Source organism: Drosophila kikkawai, chromosome 2L (assembly GCF_030179895.1).
Source record: "Drosophila kikkawai strain 14028-0561.14 chromosome 2L, DkikHiC1v2, whole genome shotgun sequence".
Classification (NCBI taxonomy): Eukaryota; Metazoa; Arthropoda; class Insecta; order Diptera; family Drosophilidae; genus Drosophila; species Drosophila kikkawai.
In genome coordinates, this window is record NC_091728.1 from 17,286,101 (window position 1) to 17,307,747 (window position 21,647).

At 37.8% G+C, this 21,647-nt stretch overlaps 1 protein-coding gene across 1 annotated transcript in view; it reads right to left on the reverse strand.

The window, feature by feature from the left end:
- Nucleotides 1-19,514, reverse strand: part of nub (nubbin) — a 46,015-nt gene extending 26,501 nt beyond the window's left edge. The window contains exons 1-2 of the mRNA XM_070289026.1: nucleotides 19,048-19,514; nucleotides 12,127-13,172 (exon numbers count right to left, since the gene is read on the reverse strand). Coding sequence (XP_070145127.1) covers nucleotides 12,127-13,000 — 874 coding nt within the window. The 5' untranslated portion in view covers nucleotides 13,001-13,172; nucleotides 19,048-19,514. The remainder of the gene's footprint in view (nucleotides 1-12,126; nucleotides 13,173-19,047) is intronic.
- Between the last annotated feature and the right edge of the window lie 2,133 nt (nucleotides 19,515-21,647).

The following is a 21,647-nucleotide window of genomic DNA, read 5'->3' on the forward strand; positions in this document are numbered from 1 at the left end:
ACCACTCTAGATCCAAGTGCGGGCCAAGAAATGCGAGCCACTTAAATGCTCAAACAGGCCAGAACGTCTGCGAATCGAAAGACTCAGGCAACGAACCTCGCTGGCATCTTTGCATAGGGAGGAGCGCGGGCGGGATTTCGGCAGTCGAGGGGTAATAATTGTAGTCCGAAGGCGCAATTGCCTTGCAGCACTATGGCATATGCAAATTTCCCTATAAATCTATCGATCCAATGCCATATCTCTCGCGCTCTCCAGCTGTGAACGCGAAATGGAGTTCTCAACGGCAATCGCAACCAAAAGCGTTCAATTAGCCGACCCCGGGGGGCGCGCCATAGCCACCAGATTAAGCCAGGCTAAAATACACTCAGAAACTTTAAGTGTTGGTTTAAAAAAAAATTATTTGATAAGAAAACTAATTCTTGGGTGAGTGTTTTGTCTTTAAATAAAAGTAAATTAGACTTTTTCAAGTTAAAATCAACACTTCATACCAAAATTTTTATAAGAATATATTTTAGAAGTTTAAATGATCATTATCTATATTTTTAATATTTTTATTTTCATAATATTTAAACATAAATATTATTTATAAAATGATTTTTAGTTAGTTTAACTTTAACAGCTTCCCCATTTTATTCTCAGTGCATTTATAATCCCCCAGTTTCGCGTGTGCATTGTTTTTTTGTCATTCTATATTGGCCTGCAGTTTGCATTTATATTTTTTGTATAGCCCCTAGAAGGTGGCCACCCCTTTTTCCCCCTTTAGCTGAGGGTAATTAGCAAATGTTTAATTATAGTTCACAATTCGCTAGCTGCTCCTTCTTTTTAGCTTCAGCTCTGGGTTCTTTTGGCTTAACTAATTGCTCTTGGTGACTTGACTTGACTTGCTGAGCAGCCGAGTGAGTTGTTGCTGCGTCTGCAATCGGAAAACTGACACAATTGCCTGTCAATTGTAATTAGTTTTGCTTTTTGAACACTGCACACGAAGGACAGAGGAGATGGTTAGTGCGAGGTGAAGAGGTAAAGTCATGTGCAGTTATCCAGAAGTTGGTCTTTAGGTTGGAGTTATTCTAAAGAATATTTTATTTTAACTGTGAAGTTTTATGGTAGATAAGGTTATATCTTATTCCTAGAAATCGGAAGCCACCTAGTGATGAGTGAAAGAAACAGTTTTAGGGGTAGTTCCTAATCTTATTTGGAAATAAATTGGAAATATTAATTGTAGGGGTTTCTGGTTGGATTTCTAAGGGATGGAAAATCACCAAGTTGTACCTTATAATCCTAAAAACTTCACCATATTCCTTAAAAAATTACTGCCACACTGGCAACCTTAAAAAAATTATTAAAAATATTTTTTATTGCCTTACCACCTTTCGGGTTTCTTACAAATTCTAGACCAAGAACAACAATAAGCTAAATATAAACCCAAGATGAATGACACCAGACAATAATACTACAGTATTTAATATAATTTTATCGCTATTATTTACCCACAAATCTACCGTTTCTCAGAGAGCAAACACCCCAAGAAAGTTTCTTTTGATTCCGACAGCCAAAAAACTACACAAATTCTTCTATTCAAGAGACTATTTTTAACTTGTTTGACTTCTTTCCGGAGTTTGTCTGCCTCGTGTCTACGGTTGCAATTGAGGTGCAAAAAGGTAAAAAAAAAACGAAACAGTTAATAACTTTTTATGGCCACAACAAAAGCAAAGCGCCGTGAATTGGACAAGTTTTGCCGCCGACCAGGCCACAATGATTCACTTTGCCGGCAAGAGAGGAAAAAAGTAAAATAAAATAAAGTAAAGTAAGGAAAAAATCAACAACAATAAAGCGATCTCGTGACAGACAATCGCCGACAGATGCAGCGACATCTAGCGGCGGCTGCCAAAGTGTTAAATAACAATTACAACTTTATGAAGTCGTTTTTGTCATTGTTAATGTTTACGATGTCAGGTCGCCAGAGGAGGAGGGGAGCCTAATTAGTTTAAGACCAAATATATATATCTGCATGTATGAGGAATATCGCAAAAGGGATGGGGCAGGTAAGGGCAGGAGGGCAGGAGGGCTTTACCAAAACTAATTTCAGATATGCATCGACCGATGTTGCTGCCACGGCTGCCGCAGCACGCCCTCCATTGTGGCCAAGAGGTCGCTTCTGTTGGCCGACCGTTGGATTGGCGATCCTCTGTGAGATCTGAGGGAGATCCGTACAGAGGACGGAGGAGCCGAGGAGCAAACCGAACACTGACTGAACCGGGCATGGGTCTTTCGGCTTGAATTAAAACCAATCACAGCAACATGCAAAAAGAATCTACAGCAGGCTGCTCGTGTGCATGTACATACTTACAAAGGGGGTCAAAATAATAGCATTTAATATTTATATTTTTAGTAAATATTAAGGGGGGGGTAAGGTATTTAATTTTTTTTTTTCGTAAATTTTTTTTTATTTTTTATTTTTAAAGTTTAACTTCTTAAGAATATTGTGTCCAAGTTTTACATCGATCAGAGTGAAATTGACGAAGTTATGCGGAGTTGAACGAAGGTCGGTTGGTGTTCAATGCATGAGAATCACAAAGTTTAAAGCGCTCTCCTGAAAAATTCAATTTTTCAAATCGGTGTACACGATTACAGAAAAACTACTGGACCGATCGATTTGAAATTTGGCACACACATTCTTTAACTAATTCCTCAGGTATTCACGTCGGCCTTTTTTAATTTTTAATTTTTATATATTTTTAAATTAAGAAATAACGTTTTTTTTTTAGTCAAAAATCGGGTTTTTGACTTTCAAATTTCCTAAAAAATCACAAAAAAACTAAAAAAAAAAAAACGCTTCGTGAATACCTCGGGACACTTATCCTTTAACGAATGAGGTATAATTTTTTTAGATCGGATGATCCTGTGGACTGTTAGGATGTACACCGCAAAACAACTTTTTTTGGAGGCGACTCTGGAGATTCCCTATAACTTCTCTACCTCTAAATATTTTTCAATACAAAATTTATCAAAAAATATTCAAATCTTGTGTTATTATATGGTATTTAATTCATTAAGCTAACTTTGGCCGTTCCGCCACAATAATTTTTTGAAAAGTGGCCTTTTTTGCACCGAATTAACCTTACCCCCCCCTTAAAACGAAAATATAAAATTCTTATGAAGCTTTTTCTATATATTTTCTGAGTTAAAGATAGTTCTTTAGTAGAATTAAGTTTAAGAAAATTTATAATCCAAGTCCTAAGATCTTTATTTACAATAAAAAATGGATTCAATATAAGATTTTTAATATTTAATTAAATAATTTAACATATAATAAAAATAAGAAGAGCACTATATAAAAAAAATATATTTAAAAATTCTTTTGATGCTATTATTTATATATCTTAAGGATTTTCTTATCAGAAGTCAAGAGAATTTAGTTTAAAAAAATTATAAAAGTAAATATTTAATAATGGAAAAAAATATTAAAAAAATGGTTTAATATTCCTTACTTATTGTATATATAAATGTATTTAAATAGGTACCAATTAATATTTTAAAAATCAAATTATAATAATAAACTACTATTTTTTTGCCTGCTATTGTAAACATATATAAACTGAGAGAGAGAGGATCTGTTTTGCTTTGGCTCAGCGTAAAAGTTATATACAAAAGTAATATTCGTCATAATCATAATGATAGGCTTTCAGAGCTCCAGCAGCAGCAGCCGCCATGGCAGTTGATTATGATGATGACTCGCGTCCTTCTTTCGCAGCCTCAGCAACAGCAACAGCCCCAGCCAGAGCAGCAGCAGCAGCAGCAACTACAACAACTCACAAAGTAGCCGCACATGGAGGGAGGAGGTGGGGACCAAGGGGAGTGGCTGGGGGGAGGTACAGGACAGGTACTGTGGCAATTCCAAGTCGTCAGTCTTACGTACGACGTCCGCACGATCCATGCAAATTAAATGAAACGTACGAAAGGCGCAAGCAAGCAAAAAGTTCCCATGACTTTGGCAATGGATGATCGGTTTGGTCCCCCCCCCCCCTTAAAAAAGGGGGGAAAGCAGGAGGAAGATGGGATATATATATACATATAGTCACTCTGGCAAAACTTGCAGATCGGGCTGCAGTCGGGCACAGGTCCAACCTGCGGTCTCGTTGTACATTGTACGCTTCTTTAGCTGCGCCTCATTTTCCCATTCATCCCATTCAATTCACTTGGTGCACAAGGAAAAAAACTTTAAAAAATTTGGGGTTAAATATATATGATAATATATTTATATGAGATTATTTTGGAATTTATTTTTCGCGGTTTTAATAGATAAAAGCTGATCGAATGGCATATTTTGTAGTTTAAGAAGCTTTAAGATTTTATTTGTTTACCAGAATTGGTTGTCATTTCTTCAACTTCAAACCTCTTTATAAAGTGTTCTAAATTATATTAATTATTAATATTATTTTTCCAAATTTATCTTTACATTTCTCTCCGTGTAATTTCCTTTATTGTTGCAAGTTACTGATGTGTTTGTTGCTGCTCGCATTCAAGTGTCATAAATCCTTTCGGCTTAATAATATGCACCTTGCTGGAAAATACATTGTTGATCTTGATTTTTGAGCTAGAGCAATATGCAACATTTACAGCCTCAATTATGTTGGCAATTTGTTTATGTTGAATGGTTTTAATATAATATTTAATAACACAATTTTTCAGTTTGAATTTCTGGAAATATGATAGTACAAATGATGATAATAATAATCACAAAAATATTGGCTTGGCAATGGTCAAATTGTTTGTTAAATTTCTTGAGAAAGATTTTAAAACATTGATTAAGTATTGCTAAAGGGTTCTGGGAATCGTTAGGGGTTGGTGATAGTATTTATGATTTGATAAGGTTTTTGGAACCGATGATTCAAGTCAACTAATTTGCAGAAATTGTATAATAATTTTTCTTTAAAAATAATGAATTCTTTTGAACAATTTTGAGAGACAGCTGCTTATGAACTCAATCTACTGGCGCTCCCTTTGCCATACAAAGTGTGGTCGAGAAACACTTTGCTGGACGTCAACTTGGAAATGTGTTGAAAAGTAATAAAAATGTTGGCACAATTTTATAACCACAGAGAGCGTCAGATGAGCACAACTTTTGCACCAGGTCCTTTTCGGTGCGAGACGCAAGACTGGCGTTAAACTGAAGCTCATAAAAGTCGGCGTCATGTGGAGAGTGGATAGTGCAGACCCCAGACTTGACCAAAGACCCAAAGACTGAAGACCAAGACACCTCTTCGGCGCCTGCTAAAGACCGTGAAGGTCAGTCGGAATAAAATGCAAACTAAAATGCTGTCAGGAAGCGGGTTTGCGATTTGAAAAGACTTTGCCGCCGCGGTAGTGTTGCGGCTCCCTGAATGAAATTTAGCGAATTATGAATTCAAAATTAATACCGGGAACTGTCTAAGCAATCGCTACCGAAGACCCAGCCAGCGCTCCTTCTGGCGACCATTAATCTTGCCCTATAGCTGGCAAATTGTTTTGTATAGTCCCGTCCCCCAGGTAGGTCCAAGTTCTGTATTTTGGTTTCGATTCTTTTTCGCTTTTTTGGGTTCCCAGTCGAAACTCAATTTGCTAGCTAACTGTAAAAGAGGTTGCCGTCTAACGCCCCTTGGCCGAAAGGAACTTGGTTAATTGTGTTCCCAGGAAACTCTGTCTGCGTCCGGGCCACAAAGCTAATTTGCCTACGAAATGTTGTCGGGATATTTTGGGCAAAAGTCAATTAATTTTTGGCCAGAAAACAGGACAGTGGTTTTGGGGTTTCGAAAAGGTTTCCACAATTTACGTATTTTTTATAAGATTTATTAAACAAAACCCCTTTTACTGAATTAAATTACAAATATATTTTGATTCTTAAAATTATTTGCAATATTTCCTTAAGATTTCTATATCTTTCTTATATCAGACCTTGCCTTATTGTATGTACCCTACCAAGGGTTCCCTCTAATGATTTCTTTAATTTAAAGTTATGACTTTTATACACAATTTTAATCTTATTTTATAATCCTTACATCCTTTGTAAGCAAAATGTAAATGACCTCAATTATCGTGTACCCCAACCACTGTGGCTGCAATAATTTGACCCAAAACTCTCTCAGCTCGGGGATAATTTGAGCAAATTTTCAAAGAGCAACATATCCGCTGACCCACGGGACCAGCGACTCCCTTTAATGGGTCTGCAATTTTCATATGACAAGCCAGGCGAGATACTCCGTTCCCGATTCCCGAGCAATTTGAATCCGCTGCTCTGGACCCGGAGACTTTAAATTATGATTAAGTATGATCATCTGGTGGTGGTACTCTCTCATCTCTCACATGGCCCCAATGGCTTATGCCCCGTATGCTGAGCAATAATAAAAAGCGGAAATGCTAATGATAGGGTTTCGCAGTTCGAACATTGAGTGAGCAGGGGAGGGGGCTCCCCCTATATCCTTTGAATGGTGTTTCCAAAAACAACAACAAAAAAACACACCTCACGTTCCACTCTTGAAAATGAAACAAATTTATAGTTCTTATTCCTTTGTCTCTGCGTTGTCTGGCTCTTTGAAATTATTATTTATGCATATAATTTGACCAGCTGCCTTTTTTCTGGGTTTCTGCGGAAAGAGTCGTCGAAGGATTTTTATGAGAAACCGTCCCTCCTTTACTCAAAACGTAGGCAAATTTCCACGGAGACCCCGAAAAAGAAACCCAACAAAACGTAAGCTAAGAAAAATAACAAAAATAAAATATCACGTCTCAACTTTATTATGGCTAATTGGAGTTGAAGTCTGTGGCGGTGCAAATTAAATCGCAAGCTGCGAGGCCCACGAGGCGTATGAGTTACGACGACGCGCTCAGTTCATCGGAAATCTTGCGGTTTTGGCGTTCTAAAGAAGGCGCCAGGATGCAGGCCGAAGGCTTCCCCCGTCTACATTTGCTCAATTCAAACAGAACGTACCGCAAATTTACCATTTTTTATGGTAAACATATTGAGGAGTTTCCCTTGGCTTCGTTTGTGTTCTCTTCCTCAGGCGGCTGCCCATTGGCCATTGGCAATCAAACCGAGTTTAACTGCCCGAACGTGCCTGAATGGGCTCCAAATGCAGTTTTTCTTTATGTAATTTTATTAAAATTTTTAAATGGCATGCAAAGGGGATAACTACGTGCCGGGCCTAGAGTTATACCAGGGGGGTATTTGAAGAGGGGAAATTATAGATATTTAGCTTATATTTCCTTTCAAATAATGTCATAAAAAATGGTTGTAATTTAGAAATGCTTTCTATTCTAGGGAAATATAAGAAGAAATAACCTCTAGTTTTAACCTTAAATCTTCGGAAACAAAGCTACAAAATATGACTTAACTAGCTAGTCTTACCTTAACCAGACTTAAGCCACCTTTACCATAATTGTACATTTTATTACGCTCCCATTGACATAACAGGCTTCTGCCCAAAAATGTTTGGCTCCCACACACATAAATATCGGTGCAGAGAAAATTATTATCTGCACCCATCATCGAAACATATTTGTTTAAGTTCAGCCCAAAAAAAAATAATAATAAAAAACAAAAGACACGCCAAAACGAAGCAGAAAAATCGATGTTAAGCCAAAGACAAAAGAGGCTTTCCCACAAAACAAATTCCCATGGCCCTATGCCTAAGCATGCATAATTTTAATTTATTTGTAGCAGCAGCAGCAGCAGCAACAGCCCAAAACAGCAACAAATAACTGGCCAGCTAATAAAAGTAAAAAGCCAAAACCCCGCACAGTCCAAAATGAAGCAAAAGCCAGGCAAAAGCACTGATGCCGGGGCCAAGGAATATTTATGGAAATACCTTCGGGGCGGAGCTCCCGAATTGCGAAAACGTTGATCAAATTTTGCCAGATAAGCGACGACGACGACTACGACGAAGACGAGCGTGGATGATGATGGTGATGGTTATGGTTGTGGTCCAAAGGCATCAGCCTTGTGATGTGAGCGTGACTGAGGCATATTGAAAGGGGTTTTGAATTTAAGCAGGTGCAAAAGTCAAATTAAACGCATTAAGGAAATTGTTATGGATGGATCCTTAGAAGTTCTATTAATATACATTAAATTTTGCTATTATTAGTTGGTTTAGAAAAGTGAAAACAGCTATTCCTCTTCCTTATTATCAGCGGTTTGAACTTCTTTTGATCATTCATTATCATCTATCATTATTTTCTCCTACGTGCCACACGTGACTCACGCGGGCATCACTGGCCCCATCAAGCTCATATGCATGTCGAGGTCTCCGAGTCATCAGGCTAAGGAGTAGGAGTTCAGGGGGTCTCTCGGGCCAAAGGAGGCTGCGGCAACTCCAGCTTCAGCGGCTGCTGCCGCCTTACAACGTCATCAGTTTTGGAAGGCGTTGCCAAAGAGCAACCGCCGAGGCGACTGTGGGAACTCATGTTGCATGCTGCACACATACAACTCACCACGATGCTCTCTGCTCTGCGAGCCGATATCGTGCCTCTGAAATCTGCATTTGGGCCGAAGCCCCAGCTTGGACTCGGACTCGTTTGCATTTCTTACTCGCAGCGGCCTCGTCAGATTGGCTGGCGTAATCTGTTTTAACTTGGCCCAAACCCCAAACCCCAAACCCCAAGCCCAGGCTCAAGCCACTTGATGGTGGATGGATGGATGGTTGGATGGATGTGTTCTGCACTCCCCACTTCCGACGGTAGTCGTGCTTTGGTTATAAAAATTGAAGCCGCCATTAAATTCTGACAGTTGTCAGCTCTCTTTCAGTCGCGGTTGCGGTTGTGGTCTTGGTTTCGGTTTCATTCCCCCTTCCGGAGACTCAAGTTAAGTAGTTAGAGGAGCTGGGATCGGTCAGGCTTAATGGCTGCTGTAGTTTGGCCAAATGGCTGAGGATCGTCTGAACTAGGGATTTGGTTAAGTGCACAGAGGGAAATAAATATATTTAAATAAAATTTATAGAAGATAGAAGATAAAGAAATAAGTTAAGTCAAAATCTTCTTCAAAATCTTCTTAGAAATTCTAATTTTTTTAGTTTGAAATTTTAGCTTATTATTTCAAAGACTATATAATTTTGTATTAGTTTATGTTACTACATTTTTTTCCAGTGTACAGATCAACGATCTGTAGAACGTTTCTCTCTCCCAGCAATTTGCAACTCCAAATGCCCAACTGGGCATTTAGTTGGTAATAGTTTTGCAGCCTAATGGCCTAATGGGATAACGAATTGAACTTTAATGCCCGGCCAGCTTATCGAAATTGTCTACTATGCTTTTTGAATGCGGAATCTGTCATAAATTATATTTGATTGATGATTCCTGCTCGCTGAGTCTATTTTAATACAATTAATAAATCATCAGTTAAGTTCAGCGGGTGATCGGTTATAGAGTTTATAACGATACTGATAAAAAGCAAGTCTAAAATTATTCATATATGTTTAAACAGGGCAAAAGCCATATCAATCTGAATCAGCTCAAAAAAAGATTCAAGCAGGACTTGTGTTTAAGCAGAGAGCTAGTTAGTGGGGCTTTCCAGCTTAAGTGCCAGTTATTAAGGGGAAATTATTTAAATTGTGATAATGATAAATGATAAATTAATGCAAAAATTAATTCAATTGATTTGATAATAGTCAATGTGAGCTTTAAATATATTTTTGAATATTTAAGGCTTAACATTATTAGAGAAATTAAGAAATTGGGTAGAACAAGAACTCTAGAAGGAAATATTATCTTGTTTTTCTGCCTAGCTATGACTTATAATTATGTTTAGAATTCAGTACATCTTATTTTGAATACCTTTAGCTTTCTATTCTATAGACTTTCAACTCCTTTTGTTGGCTTTTTCAGGTAGCAATCAGAGCTATCAGTCAACCGGCTGCAGCTTGATGAGTTCAAATTGCTACTGCACTCGCCCCGGACACGAACCCATCTTCATTTATCATTTTCAATAATAATCAAAAGCCATGGAAAGCGATGAATGAGACCGAAAAAAAAGGCGTCAGCGGCCTCCGAGAATCCCAGACAATAGCTGACAGACTGCAATCAAGGCGGAGTGGCGAACAAAGGAAGCTGTGGCGAAGAATTGCCGTCTGGCGGGGTTATTAAAAAAGAATTTGCATAAAAGACAAACCCGGGCACGGGCTCTGGCTCTCTTTCTACAAACCACAAGGATTAAGCAATAAATAACTAAAGTGCTGGAGAACCAAGTGGTTAATTTTCTATGAAATTATATTCAAATTAGTTTGATGTTGCCGTCTGAGACGCAGAGGCTCAAAACTGTTGTACAAATGGCATAATTATGGGATAGACACAAAAGCACTTTGAGATCACTTTGAGGGCACTTGAAATTATGCTAAAATGGTGAGATGGTAAGGAGGAGGTGTGCCAGGGTACAGGCACGAGGCTTGACTGTGGCCCCGCTCTCATCAATTATCCACGTGCTCACAGAGGCTGGCAATTTGTTAGATGTCGAGGCGGTGGGCTGGCCCAGAAGTTGAGGGGGATTCCGCTTTTGACACCTCTGACGTGATTATAACACTTTTATGGTTAGTTATTAATGATTTTCATATTCAATAGATGTTAGAAGAGCAAGAAAAAGGAGAGATTAGACTCCCAGCTTAGTTTTCTGTTCCAGTTTTATTACTTCTCCATTAGAAAATTATAATTTATAACATATTTTATGATTTTTATGATTCTCATTAGCCAAATGAGCTATAGTTTACCCCACATGAATTACCCTAAAGGCTTTGAGCTGATTTCCATAATGCCATACATAATTTAATTGCTCCACATGCGATTTCATTTCCTGAGCCATGTAAATTTCCACAGACCGATACATTTATCAGGCGAGCAGATATTCAAAACTCGACCATAGAATATTATTCATTCCGGTTTCCCTACCAAAACACGTCAAAAACCAACACAAATAATATTGCGTGCAGACATCGGTCGCAGACCAAAGACCGAAAAGGGAAACAGAAGTCGTCTTTGGCCAAGACGAAGACGACGACGACGATTGGCTGATGAGAGGGCGCTGCGATGAGGTTAATGTTGCGCCTGATGATGATGTTTAAAGAGGCCCCCTCTTGAGGGGAAGTGTCTGCTGATGGGGCTAATGATATGAAAATGAGTCCGGACTCTGCAGCTCAGATGACACGAATGTGTGAGCAGGCATAGCCATGGCATATAGCATATACATACATACATATGTGGCATACAGCATAATCATTTCATTTTATGAATGAAATAAAGGCCGCATAATAAATCAAAAGACACACACGTTGCCAAATCGGAGAAAGAGCCACGGATGAGAGGTGGATCAAAACGAAGCGGACTTAAAGCGAAGCGTGATCGGGACAGGAAATGGAAATGAGCTTGCATTATCAAAACAGCGAGGGGAGGTCAAAGGATGTGACCTTGGAAGTACAAGGAACCAATAGAAATGGGAGTAAATACTAAAGTCACTATTAAGTTTATTTATTTATTCTTAAATTTACATATTAGAATTTTAAATGCTTCTTGTAAGAAATTTTCTATTTGTAGATTAGGAACCATTTTAAGTATTTATAATTCACAATGAAAATCTTTTTAAACCTTAAGGAGCCATTTCTGACCCTATAATCTTGATCAGCATCAACAGACGAGTCTTTCTAGCCTTGTTGGAAAGAAAATTTAAATTTTTATTTTTTTTTCAAAATTTTATAAGAGGTTACATCGTTAAAATTTATGAAAACTGACCAAAATTTCGATTTTTTTTAAATTGAAAATTCAGTATGCAGATTTCTTAAGCTACAAAAAACTAACACAAAAAAGCTTTCCGAATTGAAATTAATGCATTTTTGTTTAGGTTATCCTCATTTTCGATGCCTTAATCCTATGTTAAACTGCAAGGATATACAAATTTCGGCTTCCCAAAGTAATTTCCCTTCTTGTTTTTAAATATTTTCTTTTATTTATTTCCTCTTCTGTTTCAAAATATTTTCTTCTATTTATTTATCCCAAATAATGCATTTAATATTCCTCGAACATATCAACCTATCATATTTATATCCCTTAAACTTCTTAGGCACCCCTCGCCTTGCTGCTGCAGCTGCCAAAATAATCATAAAACATCAAACTTACCGCCTGCATTTTGCATGTTGTTGCTGACGTTGCTGTTGTCGTCGTCTTCGTCATCATCTTCACCGTCTTCATTATCATCGATGTCGTTTTCGCGGTCAATTGTTGCTGCTGCGGCTTGTGTTGCTGTTGGCGCCTGCAAAGTAGCTGCTGATGTTGTTGCTGCTGCTGCTGCTACGATTGCTGCTGCTGTTGTTGTTGCTTTTACTGCTGATGTTGCCATTGTTGCCTCGGGCAGGGCATCATTTTGCTGTAATGCGACTAATGAGGCGGCAAAATTGACGTGTTGCTGCGGCGTGAAGCTAAAGATCGACGTTGGCGCTGCCGCCACTGATTGAGTTGTTGGCTCGCTTTTAATTGTTGCTGCGGTTGCATGTTGTTGCAGTTGCTGCTGCTGCTGCTGCCAGTACTCGGCGGCAATCAAATGCTGCAGGCTATGCGTAGGCAAATGCTGGCCAAATAGATTGCTCAGATGTTGCAGCGGCGAGCTGCTGCTGGCAACATGTTGCTGCAGTAGATGTTGCTGCTGCTGTAGATGCTGCTGCTGTTGCTGATGCTGCTGCAGGTTGCTCTGGTGATGGTTGTGATGATTATGATGATGCAACGGATGGTGGTACATCATTGGGGATGCTGCAACAGTATCGGTGGCCTCGCCATTGATTTTATATTTGGATGTTGTGGTTGGCGTTGACATTGTTAGCTGGCTGGGGTTGTTGCTAATGTTGCTGTGGCTGCTGCTGCTCCTGATGCTGCTGCTGCTGCAAGTGTTGCTGCTATCTCGGTTCGTGTTGCAATGGCTCTTGTATTCAAGTAACATGCCGTTGTTGCTAGCAACCCGCTGTCGTTGCTGATAATAGTTTGCTAGCAACAATGGCATAATCAGTGTTTACGGCTAACAGCGCCAACAGCAGCAACATAGGTAATCAGTTCCCAAAGGAGTTCTCACAAAACACACCTCACAAATTGTGATTACGCTGGCCGATAGCCGATAGCCGATGCTTGATGGCCGTTGGCGGCCGCAATGTTGGTCAAGTGGACAAAAGGCCGGGCTGTAATTAGGCAAAGAAGATTAATTAGCCATAAATGGGTGTGCGTAGTCGTAGTCGTCGCGCGGGCGTGCTCCCGTTTGGGGGCCATAAACTATGCCACAACCAATTGTCATGGTAATAAATAAAATATTATTTTAAAATTATAAGAATACCCAAGCGCGGGAGAAAATTCTAGGCGGAGCCGCCAAAAGCCGCAACAATTAGAAATTCACACAGAGAGACAGGCAACTGAAAACTCAAATCGCATTTTCAGCTTAGCGGGGAAAATTCATTTTATGCAAACTCATCACTCCGCACGCAAAGTTTGACGGACATGTGAACTTGTTTTATCTGCCGTCTTGAAAGCAGCTTCTTCGCTCCGTTTCTCACTTCGGTTTTTTCTCTCCCATTTTTTGTCATTTTAATTAGTTCAATTTCGGTTTATGTTATTTTGCCTAAATCTTCTTTCATCGCCTTGAAATTTCACCCGGGCGACAAGAGCAATAACATGACGAAGCTGGAAATTAAAATCCGAAAATGCCAATTCATTGTTACTTTTGTTTTGCTTATCGGCCAGGCCGAAGATGAGGGCACAGGTGGTTGCCCAAAGTTGACAAAAAATCCTAAAGTCTGACAAACGGTAGCAGCCAAATCGAACCGAATATTCATAATCGCCAGAGGAAGGGTAATGCCCAGAAATTATGCACCAAGAGAAATTATTTTGTTAAGTTAGTATTTAAAAACCAAGCTGGAAATATTAAATATATATATATAATTAAATATGTAAATAATCTATGAAGTAAGGGGATTTAAAAAATGTTTTAATTCATCTAAAATATTGATAAAAACAACTGTAAAAAGACATTTTAAATAATGTTCTTTGACAAAATGTATTTTTATATTTTAACTTTTGGTTCGAAAGCAAACACATTTTTTTATGGTAAAATTATAGATATTTAATAACCTGCACTGAAATTTTTGTATACATTTTTTACTATTTTTAAGCTAGAAAAGCTTTGAAAACTATATTTCTTATTCTTACAATTTTATTACTAATTCCACACATTATTTAATATTTTCCTAAATTCCTCCTAAATAAATTTCCTAAAATCTCATCACATTCAAAAATAAATCTCAGTGCAGCAATCGATATTTACTAGACGCTTTCATCCTTTCCCCTACAAATAGGCAGACTCCGATCTCGGTGTGGTAATTACAAGTCATCTACCTGATGTTTTTGACCATTTAAGCCACAAACGAAGAAGCTGGCCAGAGTTGAATAGACGTTACTGAACAGTAGCCAGGGCGGGGCGGTGCGGGGGTAATCATATAAAAATAAAATAATAATCAGACAATAAACACCGACAGAAACAAATTTCCATTCAGGTATGGAGCCTAAACACGCATAATTGCTAATGCCATTTAAATGTGCGTTCATTGCCGGAGAAAAGAACACTTTGTTAAGACCAAGTCATGTTCTATTATGGAAGTCGAAAAAGAGTTTTTGGTCGGTTCCCGAACCCGAGATCTAGATCCGAGTGCAGCGGAAATGTGGAAAGTGACGCGGCCGATTTCTCTGCTCTCCATTGTTTAGATATTTACCCAAAAATGTAACCCTTTAAGCGTATTACGAAACTTATTTTTGGTTGCAAAATGGGAACAAACTGTTTTTCCAAAAAAAGAGGTAAAAGTTTTAGGTTGGGAAGAACTGAAGAAAAGTAGAACTAAGACAAGAATTTTCTGGAGACAAAATTGCAAATTAATCAAGGTATATTTTTAACCATGGTGGACTTAAAATGCTAATAAAAGTTTAGCGGAAATTCTAAAACTAATTACATTTAATGCATAACCAAATAGAAGAGGTCTCCCATCAATTTCTGTCAGCACCCGCGTGGTGGGTCTACATTTTCTTTATTATTTTTGTATATATTTTTATGAATAATGGGGCGCCATTCGTAAAGTGCCAAATGGAGATTTTCAGCAGCTCAAGTTGGCTTAGCTGAAAGCAACAAGAAAGAAGCAGCCAAAAAATGTTAAATACTAAATGAAACAATTTGTGACTTACCAACTTACCAACTAAGACAAATTAACCCCCATTGCAGCTCAATATTAATTAGACTCCCGTTTACTGATTGCCCTGTCGTTCCAAATTCCTAATTCTAAACAAATTATTTGTGCGTCTATCTAGATATCATCATTTCCCCATTTGGCACTTGCCTTTGACTCATTTCCATTTCTTGGTATCACCCTGGGCCCTGGCCCCGTCCCAGTCCCTGTCCCTATCTTGATAACCGTCTGTGTTTGTTAACTAGCCAAGTCTTACTGTAATTGACTAATGAATGCCATTCATTGTTCCTGCTTTTTCAACTTGTGACAAATTTTATTTATTATTATTATTTGGCTTTTTGTTCATGTGTCTTGCTGAATGGTTATTGCTACCCTTTCTCAAGAACAGACGCCGATCTAATAAATGATTATCACGTGGATCGATTTATATAATAAAAAAAGCACTTGAATTGAGGAAGTGAATAGGTCCATAAAGGGGAAGAACACTGAACTCACTCCGGATCTCAATAAACTGGAAATGGTTTCGTAGAATTGTGATAAAATGCTTTGGCATGCTCCCCTGTTGGTTTTTGATAAGAATATATAGAGAATATCTAACAAAAACTCAAAAACTTGAATATAACTTATATCTATATTAATCTATATTATATTAATCTGTTATCCCCTTAACAAAATCACCCTCAACTCTTGCTCACCCTTAATAACCAATCAGTACTTGTAGCAAGTACTATCGCACCGGACCTTACCTAACCCAAAAGATTGCAGGGGCCGAAAGAATCGACCAAACCGGTATGAGCCGATTGCAAAGATTGCGAAATGTGAAACGTGTTAAAAGAAAACAAGCCCCCAAATGAACTTTGCACGGACCAAACATCAGCCCATATTTCCCAAATCTCCAATGTTTACCCTAGTCGAAAATTCCTAGAACCGTGGCAGCGAGCTCAAGTGAACTGAAGTGCTGGTGAGCTGGAGAGCACCATAAATGAAATCAGGTGTATTTAATAAACTCTAATCGCAAGCCTTCAACTTATTTCTTAATTTTGCAAATTATATTTTATTGGTTCGTGCGTATCGCTCGGGCTAAGAGTGCCACTGTCGCAGGACCCTTTGCTTCGCACTTTGAAATTGTATCTTATCGAAACCAAAGAAATCAATAACTTTTATCTATCAGTCAATGACTCGCTAGAGTTTTTTAAAAATGCGATACTGATTCATATGTAAATTATTATATGAAATTTATTGTCTAGATAAGACTTTTCAGTCAAATGATATTTGTCTTTTTTTATGGCACTTGACATGGGCATATATTTTTAGAGTGTGCAATCATTTTTTACCAAGGAAATTTGTAAAATTATAGGCGATTGTGACATAATGACTATAAATACTCCTAAATAGATAATATAGTTTAGTATTTAGTACTAAAATTATCAATTTTAAAAGAAAATCAAAATTCCTAAGATTTAGAACAACATTTAGATATTCCTTTGTGGCTGATGACATTATTCCTTAACTTTTTATTATTGTTTTAAGTCTCAATTAAGCTCCTAATGATTAAGGTATCTAATAAGCATACTTTTATTATTATTTTTTAAATATTAATTAAATGTAGAGCAATCAGTTGGCACCTTAAATCGAACCTTTCATCCATTGACACCCATTCAAAATTGATTGGTTTTTCCGTGGCTTCGACAAATGCCATTGTCTGGAACACGTCAGCAGCGACGATATGCAAAGTGACGAAGTTGGGGATCGGAATCGAAATCGGAGCCAGAGCCAAAGTCACTTGAAGTGGCGGGCATGACAGGTGCTTTGGTGACTTTTTTATCTCCCACCAGTTCACCTCACTCACTCACTCACCTGCACGCTGTCTTATCAGGCCGGGCAGGCAAACAAATTGAACTCATTTTTCTTTTTAAACAACAGCTTCGACGCAATTGTCGACACGGGTCTACATAGATACTCCAATAAGACCCGACTCGTCTTGGCTTAATCAGTACGCGGCAGGCTGGCAGTTCGAGGAGCATACCACCCGAATATGGTAAATGGGAAAACGAAGTCGAGAGATAATGCCAGAGCAGAGGCAGCAGGTTCTCCATACCATTTTTATCTAATTAGGCTAAGCACGAACGAACGAACAAATATTTATTATTGTACTGTAAAAATAATCAATCACTTGATCGTTACAGCAAATGGTAATGGTATCTGTATAGCCAGTCCTCTATATACGCCACCCAGATAACGGCATTTGAATAAGAAAAGCAAGCAAGAAACTCAATATAAGACCATAAAAATACCCGGTACTTGACAGGCAACCTACTTTAAGGCTACAGCAAATAATAACTTTAAGTTAGACATCTATAAAATAAAACTACAAAGGATTTCTAGTAGATTTTAGATCAGAATAAAGTTATTACTTATCCTATCGTACCTTAACCTGCTTGCTCTCAATTATATGTATCTCACTCTATATTTCCCCCTTATTTTGTACCTTCAATATACCCTTCTCCCCCCCCTCAAAACACCGGGTATTAAAAGTAGTCAAAGAAAAGGGAAATGCAGTTCCAACTTGTCACCAGATACTTGAACTCAAAACCGCGGCGCACCACACAAGTGTTATGCTAATAAAACATATCGGCCGATCGGCCTTATCAATAAGGCAACAAAATACTCGAACTCGTTCGCTTTTACAGATATAGATATATATAAATATATACAGACAATAAACAAATCGCGAGGTAGAGGGCAATTTTTAAAGTGTAAATCGATCGGTTTTCCCTTCAGACTCTGTTTATTGTATTTATTTCAATTTCAATATTATTTATCGCTCGACGCTCGGTTCAAACCGGCGATATTGCGAAAGATATTGGAATTATCGGTGGGTGGGGGGAAATGTAAACTTTGTAGGGTAAACTTTAATGCAGGTTCTGTTTATCAGCAGGCTTAAACTCAGGAAAGTAGGCGCCTTGCTCTCAAAATAGTAGGTTTAAACAAAGTATTCCTTGTTTAACTGGTCTAGATTTCCCACTTGCCTGCAATAATTGCAAAGGGAAACTACTCATTTTTTGATAAACAAAATCAATTTACCATTGTGGGTGGCGGGGAAATCCCACTTGGACACAAAATCGGAGCAACATAAATTCAAGAATGTTTCATTTATCAAACGCTGTTCAAGATTACAGATTAGGATTGTGAAATTCAACACGGCTTTTATTAATTGCATGATTCACGATTAGGGTCCAGGTGGCCTCGCCCCGTGGAAGTATTATCAAAATAAGCTAAGATGACAAACGGCACACTGTTGATTAATTGCCCTAATTGAATTCGGTAAAAAAAAGAACTAAATGCCATGATTCTGAGAAATTAAATAAAGCTATTACGGAACATTTTGACTATTTCTTGGTAATCAAAATTGATACTGCTTTAACTTTAAACTTTTAATTACTCATTAAAATATTTGAATCATAAGCTAAGCTAAGGAACACTTAGTATTTTAGGCATAACTCTAATTTAATTTATAAAAATTTCAAGTATTCACTTAAGTTTATATATATTTTAGTTTTATTTTATTTTAGCCTTCCAGTTAGTTTCTATAATCTTAAATGAATCTAAATAAGAATACTATAAAATCAAATTTGTTAGATATACAATCAGTAAAATTTTTAAACTCCTTATATAATCTGTTCGGAGTTCCAAGTTTTTAAATAAAAGCCTCTACTCTCCAAGTGAATAATTTTGTATCCCTAATTTTAGTATTGTCTCTTTAAAATATGTTAAAAGTTAAAAAATAAATCAAATTACTAAGAACATAAATAAAAAACACATCATTTACCTTTAAATTTTTGTATCTATCAGATAAAGTGTTCAATCTTTATAAAACTGTAGTTACAAGTTGAGCAAGTCTTAGGATTTTTAGCTTAATTCACTTTATTTGATTTGCACAGAATTCTTTATTAAGAATAAATTTTCTCTAGTTTAATTATTATTTTAATTGTTGTAAACAAATTTTAAAGGTTTTCCTTTTTTTTGGATTTTATGCGTCTGATGCGCAGCAGTTTTGCAGTTTCGTTTCACAGAAAAGCCGTCGCCAAAAGCGCAAAAAGAGTTTGATAAAAAATGATCGCGACGCGAGAGAACTGGTTTTTTATTGGCTTTGTTTTTTATATTTAGAAGGGGAAATTTTGTTATATTTTGGGTTTACGTTGCAGATCGAAATATATTACTTTATGTTCGCATAAGATCGCGAATGAAAATGCGCTGAGGTCGCAAAAAGTCGGAGGAACGCGCGCACTTGAGCTACAACCGCCTGAACGCTGGACTCAACTGAGGCGAGCTCGCCAAAAGTATCTTAAAGATGCGCTGCAACAAGTTTTCCTTTTCTTTTTTTTTTTGCCAAAACCATAAAAACAAAAGGCAAATAAACAAACGGGGCAGTGCACGCAAACAAATGCAATTCACGCACACACACACCCACAGTTATGCACACCTGTGCTCGCTTGCAACATTGCAACTGAAGGCAGAGAGATGTATCTGTGAGAACGACTCTTTTTCTCTCTCTCTCTCGTTCCACTCCCACTCACACCAGCACAAAAAGCTGCGATCGCTCTCTTAGGTTCCACAAAAAGCTGCCCCTGCGAGTGGGACAGAGATACATAGCTCTCTCACCGCACACACCAGTGAGTTATTCAAATCACCTACCTTTCCATCTCGCTCACCCCCACGTTTAGGCCCCATCTCTTGCTATATTTAAATTTATGATTATCGCTGTACGTGTGTATGTGCCAGTGTGGGTGTGTGGGTAGCTTGTTTGCTTAATCCAATTGGAGGTGGAGCCGCTCCAGCCACTGCTATTGCCGTGCTCCTCTACCCAATTGAAATAGATCGCATATCGCCGCGTTAACTGTCGCAGGCAGCTTGTGTGGGATTTATTTGGAGCCGCTCGAGCTCTATCCAATTGGATTTGTGTTTAGCAAACTGGTTTCTCCATTGGTTTCTTATTGGCAGGGCTATTTTTAGGCTACTAAATAAATATCAACGATCTTAAAAGCGTTTTAAGTGCGATTACAAAGCATTAGTGATTACTATTAGGGAGGTACTGGGACTCTGAAATAAAGTATACAAACATGTGTAATTTTTGAAATGTTATACTAAAAAAGCACTATTTAAAAATATATAAAATTCATTTAAATTATTAGGAACCTGTACAATTTTTAATTTTCATTTCTAATTAAAATTTAGATAAGACCAATGTATAAATCAAATTTTATAGAAATTATAAGTTAACCACAACAAGACCTCGAGGAGGTAGAAAATTTCACCTTTATTGTATGGCGCCCCATCCTATTAATGTTTGTCTTTCTTCAATCGGCTTACATTGCGTATACTTAATTTTTCATAATCTTCAAATAATCAAAAACATCGATCAACAATTAATTTATAAAAGCATATTAAGTCCACTGTCTGCTCGCAGGCATTAAGCTATTGAAGAGCGGAAAAAATTCAGTTTGAATTCGCCCCGCGGAGATTCCAGCAAAGGGCATTGTTTTTGGCTTCTGTACCGCACTTCGCAGGTTTGGCAGTGGCAGATTTAAAAGGGGTTTTGGAGTTTGAAATAATTCTTTAGTTACTAGAAAATTTTAGAAATATTGAACACTATATTTTTACAATGTTTTAAGCTTTAATTATGATATAAAACAAGAAATTGTTAAATGAAACCTTAGTAAATTCTGTAGAAGAAAGCCAACTTACTCCAAAATGATTTTTTCCAATTTTTAAATTCTTATTAACATACAAAAATGCATTAACACTTATTTATTTATTTTGGATCTAATTCTTTGCATGAATTTGTCTTAAATATGCCTCTTTTTAGCATCCATTTAAATTTTTAAGCAATATTTTAACAAATTTAAAACCTTAAACCCCTTTTGCAATAATTTTCCTGAATCCACCTCTGCCTTACAAGGCATATCGCATACGCACGATCTGCTGACACAATTCCGCGAGCAATTAAGTTGATTCACCTCCGCGGGCTGCAATTTGCCGGCGTTTAAGAAAGCTGTCAATACTGCCGGAGGGGGATCCAACGACGATCGGCGGCGACCTGGGTGCATAATGCGAATAATACTCGGTGGTCACAACTGGGGCCTGGGCCAATTGTTTACCATATGAAGTCCGGCCGGACATTCCAAACTGTCCACTCAAGCTTATTAGCCTGTCGTTTGCATTTCGGCGGCATTTCCACTTTGTTGAAGGCGCCGGCCACCCCGAGATACCCGGATCATCATCGTTCTTGGCTCTCATTGGGACTCAATTTGAATGCAAATTCCAGGCATTGCGAACTTTTGGTCATTCAAATGTTGCCGCGGCAGAGTGGGTATTGAGCAGAGTTACGAGATGGCTGATACCCTATAGAAGGATAAATATAACATGATT